General features: G+C 44.2%; 1 protein-coding gene across 2 annotated transcripts in view; it reads right to left on the bottom strand.

Annotated features, from left to right (window-relative positions):
* zbtb46 (zinc finger and BTB domain containing 46) overlaps positions 1–10,132 on the bottom strand; it is a 60,506-nt gene that overhangs the window by 4,642 nt on the left and 45,732 nt on the right. The window contains exons 5-8 of one of the 2 annotated variants that reach the window (XM_084916777.1): positions 6,303–6,640; positions 4,799–4,841; positions 4,555–4,680; positions 909–1,084 (exon numbers count right to left, since the gene is read on the bottom strand). In XM_084916777.1, the coding sequence (XP_084772903.1) occupies positions 909–1,084; positions 4,555–4,680; positions 4,799–4,841; positions 6,303–6,640 (683 nt within the window). Of the gene's footprint in view, positions 1–908; positions 1,085–1,966; positions 4,681–4,798; positions 4,842–6,302; positions 6,641–10,132 lie in introns of those variants that run through there. The other variant, XM_084916776.1, reaches the window with a different exon arrangement.

Raw genomic sequence — 10,132 nt, 5'->3', positions numbered from 1 at the left:
ACAGGTGACTGCCAGGGGGGTCATTGACCAGTCTGTAGACCTGTGTGCATGGGGCTTTAGCAATTTTCATTTGCCATCAACCTCCAGCAACCACTAATAACAAGTCAGGAAATACAAATATTTTCACTCACGATCGGTGATTATGAGATGGTTTTGGACCACTCTTTAGGTCTCTGTGACTGGGGCCTTATTTACTTAAATTGTGAGCTAGGTTGTGACCATGATTGTAACATTTCCGGCAGACAAGCTAACATCATATGATGGATGGTCAAATGTCTGTAAAACCTCAAGAGAGATCTAGGGCCTCCTAATTTGACCTCTGTAAACACTTTCCCACAGAGTTTATACACTCACTGTGTCACTCGTTTTGGGTCACACTGAATAAAAAATTCTGCTTATTTTGTAAATCTTGGTCATACTGTGTTTTGAAATTGAGTATTTTCTGTGATCTGAAGACACACAATAAATTGCTAAGAACAAGAGAGTGGTTTTAAAGTCTGCGGTAAACCTCACATCACATCCAGTATTTTGCAACAAGATGGCGATGGTAGAAACGTTAATCCCAAGGCTTCAAAAGGGGCACTTCAGAACCCAGTGGTAGCTATGTCCATCTTTTATACTGTCTAAGATTGCTTTGAACTAAGTAGCTGGTGTCTGTGAATGCACTATAGCATCTAAATAAGCTGGCCTTTTGTCCAAATCACTTATGGCTCCCCCCCCCCAAAAAAAAACCAAGATGGTAATAGCATCGATGTTAAATCAAAGCTTCTACACAGGAATTAACAAATGAGTCAGTAATGTATATATAATGTTTTGTCTGTCTCTTATATATATAACATCTATAAATCTTCACTTTGAGTAAGGTGTAATTTGCTACCTCCTACATGTAAATGAAGGCCTGCACTCACCAGTGTGTGCCTCTTCATGTGCTCCCTTCTGGTGAACTTCTTGCCACAGATTTCACAGGGGTAGGGCCTCTCACCAGTATGGGAGCGCATGTGCCTCTTTAGGATGCACTGGTGCATAGCAGAGAAACTGCAGTAGGGGCACTTGAACTTTTTGCGGATCACCGTGAAGTCATTCACTGAAAGGAGAGAGAAGGGGAGGGAGGATAGAGAGAAAGAAGGGGGAGAGAAAAAAAGAATTGAAGGTTGAGTGAAGCTTGTTTAAATAAACCAACATGTCACTTTTTAGTTACTGCATTTAATTAGCGGCATGGTCTAGAAATGTACCATCAATTCCCATGGTCACCCCAATCCCCGTCAAAGCTACGGTTGCCCTGGCAACAGCTCTTCCTCTATACTAAAGCAATAAAGGCAAAGAGATACTATAAACACATAACACAACAGCCAGTCTGCCTTAGTTGCACTAGAAGGTCTCTACTATGGACAGCGAAAAACACAGACAGAAAGACAAACACAGACAATGACAAGAAAATAAAATCACCCACACAAAGAAGGAATATTGAGTCACACAAGGGGAGGCAAAATACAACAAATATTAATACCATGTCTTATTGTTGTGTCGGGGTCTGGTGAATCTTTTATTTAAAGTTTAGATTTAAGTGGTAGCTTAGGTAAAAGACATCGAAGTAAACTGACTGTTTCTGTGTTTGTCTGTTTCTAGCCACTGACACAAAGCATATGACTAGGGGAGACTGGAATTGGATTTACGAATACAAAAACACAACAAACACTAATCACGTATAGTTGGGAGTCAAACATACGGTAGGGGTTACAAGCTTTTACAATATATTTACCTCCATCTGCAAATCGACTTCTGCTCTGATTAAATATTCAAGAAGCACATCACAAAAAAAGCATGCAAATACACATGAACTGCACAACAGATTTTTTTTTTTTGGTTAAAGTGCAAAAGTAATGAGAGAAATATTGCAGTGTGTGTATGTGTGCACATGTGTACATAACACGGATAGCTTCATTGAAGAATAAAAACGGCAGCAACGTTTAAAAATTTCCATCATAGTTTAATTACAGCATAAAATCTACAAGTAGAATCTTGTTTGAAAAGTACAGCTTTTGTACAACACAGGGATGTCAATGAGAAAATCTAGAATATAGAACAAAATATCTTTCAGTATTTTCACATTTTGCAACAGCACTCAAAAACGGCCTTTCAGTATTTTTCATTTCTACTCAATGACTGGCTCTGACTATTTCCTGACTTCTGCGAGCCTGCTGCTCTGTCCCAGCTGCTGGCTAGGACAGGGCGTGCTACCTGAAAATGCGGGATTCTGTGGTAGAAAGGATTTGGCATTTAGGAATTCCCTATGTATATACACAGGATATGCACACAACAGGAAGCGGACAGATTCCCAATTGACACCAGTTCTGCTATTCTAAGCACAAAGAAGTTGCAGCTCAATGTGCTCAAGTGATAATTAGAAGTAAACACAGGTGAATAGGTTCTCTTTGGGCATAGTAATCACAGTATGCGTATACACAATAAACCTATTTACTGTAATTGGGTTTTATCAAGACAGTATCTTGTTGCATGTTAAAGGCCTGCTGTAAACGAAAGAGAGAAAATTTTGGCAGAAATTGGTGTGAATTTACATTAGCAATGGGTTTCAAGCCAGTGTTCAAGCTGATTCCAATAATCCTGCTTCTGCCCATCGACATCCTCCACCACCTCTCTTATTATTCTCCTGCATTTGCCTACTTGTCTCTCTTGATCTCTCATTTTCTACCCCGTGCTCACAACCACACCATTATCTGTCTGCAGCCGTGACATCACTAAGATCATCCAGCATCTGCCCTTCATTGCCCACTTCCTCTTCAGATGAGGGGTCAGAGGTTAAGAGGGGCCGGAGCCGTGAAGGACCAATTACTGTCCAGCTCCAACCACACTCAGCCGTTGCAAGAATTACAGATCTGGGACAGAAGAGATGGACAGAGAAAGAGAAAATGACACCACCCAACCCCCCCTTCCTAGCTGCTACTGATCTATTGTTTTAGCTGGCTTTGTCTCGTTCAGCGCATCCCCTCATCTGTACCGATATGACAGTCTTTGACTGAAAGCAGTAATGTCACACTGAGTTCAAGATACTGTGCTCAATAGCGGTGGATTTGGGGTCAAATTCTGTTGGCCTATAGTTAACAAAATCTAATGTTTTTGTTCTGTGTTTCAGTTCTTTTATGACAGATCCTTCTATCAGCTGAGGCGTACTGCCCCTGGCATCAGTCATATTCTCGCCTGGGTTTTTATTCTGTCCTTATGATGCAATGCTACAAAATTCCTGCAGGTGGTGTGGTTGTGTGGGCTGTGACTCAGAGTAATGCCTGGCAGATATCTTTGAATGTCTTTGTGCCCCTAATGCAGGGGTGGACAGAAAGATAAAGATCTCTCTGCCTAAAAAGGAGAGAAGAGTTTAGTCAGACTGGTGGCTGGCGACAGAGAGTGAGACAAGTGGTTAAGGTCGGGGAGGTGGAAACCCCCATCCCCCCCCCCAAATCTCTCAACCCGGCACTGCAGTGGAAAGTAATTCACCTGTTCATGGGTACACTCAGTGCTCACTAAAACTATTCGCTCAGTCTAAAAAGACCACATATATTTTCAGTCAAAGGTTTGTTTTAAACGTATCTCTTTGTTTTTGCATAGCAGTTGTGCAGTTTTGACACATTAGTCGTCAGTTTGAGTCACCATTAAAAAAAAATAGTGACATAAAACTTAGCAAGCAATAGAAAAAGTCCCTAGATATTTATATCCATAATCAACAGACATATGATTTTAAAAGGAACTCTTACTTTGTTACTGCGATGACACCACAGAGTATTTTTGGCATGAACGTAAAACACATTTGAGGATGCACGACTAACTGATGGGTAGGAAATTGTGTAGCGTGCTGCCTGTAATTCCACTCTCAGTTTTCCACATTGATACTGTGATTATGATTGTCAACCTTCATCTGTTGCGTTACTCGCCACAGTGGGTCTATAGTCCCACCCTGAGACATTTCCATTCCAATGCTGCCTCCCAGTATAGCTCCTGGCACTGACCCCACCTGGCAGCACACCTTTACATGTGTGGCCAGGTTTTTCTGGGTGCTAAAAGCCTTGGCACAGGCAGGGCAGGTGTGCCCTCTCTCTTTGGAGTGAACGGATGACAGGTGCCTGTGTAGGTCTGTGCGGTCTCTAAAGTGTTTCAGACAGTACACACACTGCATCAACTTCTTCTTAAAGTGGATGGTCTTCTCGTGTCGGTCCGCATTAGATTTGAGAGTGAAGCTGGCGGGGCACTGCGAGCACAGGTACCGCGCCGGTGCAGGCTCAACTACCGCAGGCCGGTATAAAGACTGAAAGTGAAAAGGATGATTTTGCGGATGTTGATGGGGCTGGGTCGGTTGGTGGTGCGGACCTTGGATCCTCGGCCAGTCAAGGGACAAGGCCATCAGAGATAGGGTGTGGCGGTACTCGTGCTCCCTGAGATGCTCCAGGCTGCGGAACAGCCGTTTGCACAGGGAGCAGGCGAACCCCTGTGAGGGCCAGGCACCGTGCTCTGGCACAACCCTTTCCCCTAATCCAGCCTCTTCACCCAGCCCAAGCAGCCCTTTAGTCCCTCTGCCAACCACGGGCACTGACGCAGGCACAGTCAAGCCACCCGCACAACTCCCCTCGCCCATCTGATCCCTCTCGACAGGAGACTGGTCACCTTCCAAGGCTGAAATAGTGAGAAGGATGGTGAGAGTGAAAGTCAGAGAGATAATGAGGTACAATAAGCACAAGCTTAAGTTATCACGACTATTAAATTGTGACAACTTTTATAGCATACTCCATACCTGTGTTGTATTCTTTCGTGTCTTCTTTGTCTTTCGTGCCCTCCTGTAAGCGCAAAACATACCGTTATGTCACACAGGCATATTTATACAGCCTGTATGGAATGTTGTCTGGACATGCAAGAGGAAGGAAGATGGTACAAGCTGTGAAGGCAAGCTTATTTAAAAAATAATTGTAAGAAATGGAGAAACAAAGACATGGAAGCAGAAAATTAAAAAGTAAAGCAAAACAAGGTCATGATTATTCAACGACTTTGAAACTGGAAAGCAAACAGAGAAAAAAAATAGTAAATCATTTCTGGATGCTACAGCTGTCTCATGGGCACAGAATGAACAGTTATGCTGAGCTACAGTGTTAATAAATGAATTACAGGAGAGATACTCATAAACTCAAAACTCTCTTGGGTGTAAGCAAGGTGCACCTAAACACCCGTCCCCACACTTTCTTTCCTTCGGCAACTAAACTAAACTCCACTCTTCTTCTTCTACTCCATGCTCCTGCCATTCCTTCACCCCCGCCCATTTGCTCAGCCCCTACACTCCTCCTCCTCCTCCTCCTTTCTCCTCTCTAAGAACAGAACACCATGCACTGGGCAAACAGATGGCTTGTCCGTAGAGATAGGGAGGCTTGTTGGGAGGCAGGTCCACTGAAATCAAATGCTGCTCCTAAATGCTCACCCGCACACACAGCGCACACACATAGACTGGCACAAAACTCACTGCTACACATGCTCAATTTGCCATGCTCTCTCTTACACACACACACACACACACACACACACACACACCCACTCTCTCACTCACACACTGAGAAGAACAAACAATCTCCTGGGTTGCGAGAGCAAACCTCTCATTGTCTACTTGTATTGATTCTACTCACTCTCATCACACTACCTTGCCTGTTATCTGCCATCTCTAAGCACACGCTGCCATTGTGACTAGACGTGTCATCACTAATGTAACTACTACGGACTACATTACCACTAATGTTGAGCAAAGACATTTCTGGCTTGAAGGTGAATTCAAGTCTAACTATATTAAAAGATTATTTGAGAAGGGAGACATGAGCGAAGAACTGGCAATCTGAAAGGAAGAGAAAAGCAAACAAAGCATACAGAAAAGAAAGAGCAAACAAAGGAAAAAAATAGCATTTCTTCTCCAGCGAAGCAGGAAATATGCCAAATTCCACAAAGAGAATGAGATACAGAAAGGAATTGAGCAATGATGTGCTAACATTTTAAAAAGAACTCTCTCTGAAATAAGGGTAATATCCCCATTAACCCCCAATTCCTTCTTGCAAAAACTCCTAGATTGCTCCCACCACATCACTTGCCACTTCCTACCCTCCATCACCTCTCATACCCCTTCGGTGTGTGCGTGTATAGAAACAGGGTGATGCTGCCCCCTGGATACTTATCTCCACTGTTAGAACTTTTATCTGAGTGGAGTAGCAGTGCCCAGAGAGCAGCCTGTGCCCTGGAGCTGAGCCAGGCTCTGGTACACTTACCTCAGGCAAGGTGGAGGGCTCTGGGCCCTCAGGGGCCTCTTCAACTTCCATGTCCAATCTCTCTGAGTGCAGCAGGGGTGCCCCAGCCCTCAGACCGGGGGCCTCCAGGGGCCGAAGCTCAGAGGGGTGCAGTGGTGTGGGTGGAGTGGGTGGGCAGTATGCTGATGTTGATGTAGTTGATGATGATGATGATGGCGGTAGTGGTGATGATGATGGTGGAAGATGAGGAGGAAGAAGAGGAAGAGGAGGAGGAGAGGAGCCAGCCCCCTGTTTGTTATGAATAGTGGCCCCCGTGGCCCCTGGCCGAAGCGTGCTGCAGTAGTTGTTGGAGTAGAGCCCTGAGGAGCACAGGAAACGAGTCTCACCCACCCACTCACGTACAACTGCAACTCTGCTAGCAGCTGGCCACCAGAACACAACGGGAGAGAGTGGGCAGGGGGGCACACAGAGGCTGCCAGTGCTACACTATCAAACACTATGGAGAGGGGGAGGAAGAAAAACTCTGAAGTTTCACTTTCCACCAGCCAAGGGGAAAGGGTTAGGGCTTCTCTTCTCTCTTTCTCTCTCTTTTTTTTCTTTCGCTCCTCTGCTCTCCTTCTCCTTCCACCCACATGCGTGCGCAGAGGATGGCAGCGGGTGTGTGTTTTGTGAGTGTGTATGTGCCATGTTGTGTGAGCAAAATGCATATAAGGAGAGGGCTTGAGGATCCTCTGTAGCGTGGAAGGAGATTGTTTTGGAGAGGAGCCATCTTGCAGCTCAAGTGAAGATTTTTTTTTTGTGCACGCAGGGTAAAGGACGACTACATCGACCATGTAAGATGTTTACCAGCAACAAGTTAAGACACGCTGGATAAAATTTCAATTTTTTTCACAGAACCTTTAGCTTTCCACAACTACTCACACAGAGCCTTTTTTCTGCTACATTAATATCACCATTAGCTGGTACTGAGAGCGCATTTCTTTTTTTCTCTCTTTCTTCGCTTTTGTGTATTAATCAAAGCGTAATGTATCGCAAGCTTCTCTAGACAGTGCGTGTACGCATGCAAGCGTGTGCAAATGTGGGCAGCATTTTGGGGAATGTCTCCAGAGTTATGCAGTGGGTTAGCCATTCATTGCCCTCCTCTGCACAACGGACAGAATCACACAACCATGAGGCTCGGCCGTGGATGGATTCCTGGAATGTTAAACTACCGCACCCGACACTCCCCACTCCCACTCACTGAGAACACACACAAATGCTTAACTCCCCATCTCTTCTTCCCCACCCCATCAGTGACAGGGGAAACAGCATTAACAGCGAAGAGGAAGTAGAGACCGAGAGTAAACGGATGAGATACAGGTGAAAGGGAGTAGCTCATTAACAAATGGTGTTCTGGCAGTAGACGGTTCTCAGGAAAGGGCTTTCATGGAATAGTTAATCAGCTTTGGTTCAAGCCTCTTGCAGAAATGCAACATGTAACTGAATATATTACAGTGTCGTATCACTGAGTTTAATATTTCAGTTGTGTCTGGAAAGCTTTAAAGTATGCAAATAGCAGTCAGCTGACTGCCTGCACAGCGGCAAGAAAAAAGAAAGACAAGAAAAAAGTAAAATAATTGCATTACTTAAACATGGGATGACTGAATAGGAACTAACATACAATCGTCATCCCTTTCTTTCACCTGCCATCCCAATGGAGTCCGTACTTATTACATCTGTTTAGGCTTTAGGGAAGCAATTACTGGAAGGTGACTGACCAAGGTTACTAATTAACTAAAAAGCTCTGTAAGTTTGTTAGGAGAAAATAGCAAGATTGGATTGGATTTTACCTCTCTGTAACCTCACGGAAAAATGCGTAATGACACATGGCTAGTCATAACCTTTGGACAGTGTTGTTTACTTTTTATTATTTGAAAAAATATATGAACAAAAGACCGTGCAGGTTCGGGTTCATAGCAGCTTCATGCACATCGTATTAGATTCCTCCACTTGCAGGTAAGTCCTGTTGAATCCAATAAAAGTTGATATATAAAGTAGACTCAATTTGAAAATCCAAGTCTGGATTAGATTCATTTCCATTTGCTTTTTGAATTAACCCTCACTGTTCTTCCTTTCCAGTTGCAGTACCAAAAAAAAAGAGAGAGAGAGCCAGAAGACAAGCTGTATAGGATCCATTTGTTAAATTTGGAACAAAATTTGTGTCACAATCATAAATACATTTTGAAAATCTCTTGGCAGTAGCTGTGGAATGAATGGTAGCTAGTGCACAGAGGTGAGTCAATTTTTAAAAGTAGATGTGAATTGATGAGAGCTGGCAATGGAGGGAAAAGTTCAATAATGTCAGTATAATCTCTATAGTTAATTGGATGTTCCTAACATCCTGTACATGGTGGCAGTGTGGGCAGGTGTGCAGGGATGGTTTTGCAAAATCCATTGTCTGGAATTGACTCTCTGATGCACAGAGGGGTAGTGGGGCCAAATCCCATTGATCTTAATTGGATTTTGGAGGTTGATTGACATACACACTGATTCCACTGTATTTTGGCATGTGGTCCGTGACCCATGCAAAGGATAGCAAAAAGAGAAACTGTGCATTTTAATTCCATGTCCTGTCAACAAGATGGGGGTCGAATCAGTTTGACTTGCTACATACAGAGAGAGATATTTCCAGTATGATCTTATTTTTGGATGCGTGGATGTTTAGCAGAAACCCGGTTTATTAAATCGTCAGTTATGTCGGGGGAAAAAAAAGAATGAGAGAAAGAGGAACAAGATGAAAGGGTGTGGGAGGTGGTAGCTCTATGTCAAGGCCTTTTGCTTATATTCAAGCCTCTCTGGAATTGGGACAGGTGACCTTGCTCTGCCTCCTCCGCGCCTAGATCAATACTTTCCCACTATTTTAGACCAACATGCTTTGATGCTCCACAGCTGAAGTAAAAGAGGGGGGGAAGAGACAAGAGTGAGACAAATATGGAGGAACTGCAAGAGCTGGCCAAAAGGGGAGGGAGTGAGGGAGAGTGTGAGGGATGAGTGTTAAGGAGGGGTGAAGGAGAAAAAGATGGAGGAAAGGAGGGACGGATAGCGTGAGGGGGAGTACAGGAGGGAAAAAGGACAGGAAGGATGTTAAGATGGGTTGAAGGAGAAGCGGGAGGAGAACAAGAGGAGGGGGGAGAAAGGGCTGAATGGAAGGAGGGAGGCAGGGAGCAGTGATCTGTCAAACCAGGCAGACTTATCCTCCGCCCAGTAATCTGAGGTACAGTGTTTGTTTATTTTCTGTCCTCATTTAGACACAGGGACAGACCTGGGGAGGGAGGGGAGGATGTTGGCCATCTCGACAGGCCCATTTCCCCAACCCCTATTGTGTAGGGAATAGAAAATAGGGTTTGGCTAACCAAAACCCTCCCTGAGGTTTCTTTGGTGACAACTAAAATACAGATATAGTGCTCATTCAATGTGTTTTTTTTCCATGCACAGAGCAAATGATTAACATTCTCTGAATTCTCCAAATCCCCTATTCATATAGTCGAGGCTGAGTGTATCTGTAAAGTCTGAGTGTGTATCAGAAAGCCTCTTCTTCTCTTTTCTGAGGCTTGTGAGGCTGTCTATCTGTGCTGTGACAGCATCCGATTCTCCTCTTTAAGCCAACAGAAACATCTCAATCCCACACACTTAACACTGACACAAAAGGAACGATGTGATGTGGCGTGCATGTGCGAGCGCGTGCAACTGCGAATGTGTGTTTTGGTCTATTAAGTCTTGGCCCTGTCTTTTATTTTGTAGGTGAGTGGGGCTCAACTGAAAAGACATGACTAGGCTCAGAGTTGTACCCTTCCTTTGCTTTTCTTCCGCTC

The sequence above is a fragment of the Perissodus microlepis genome, chromosome 20 (genome assembly GCF_051167445.1).
Source record: "Perissodus microlepis isolate ML-2025 ecotype Zambia chromosome 20, ASM5116744v1, whole genome shotgun sequence".
In the NCBI taxonomy this organism is placed as follows: domain Eukaryota; kingdom Metazoa; phylum Chordata; class Actinopteri; order Cichliformes; family Cichlidae; genus Perissodus; species Perissodus microlepis.
This window is presented reverse-complemented; position numbering and strand designations above follow the sequence as displayed.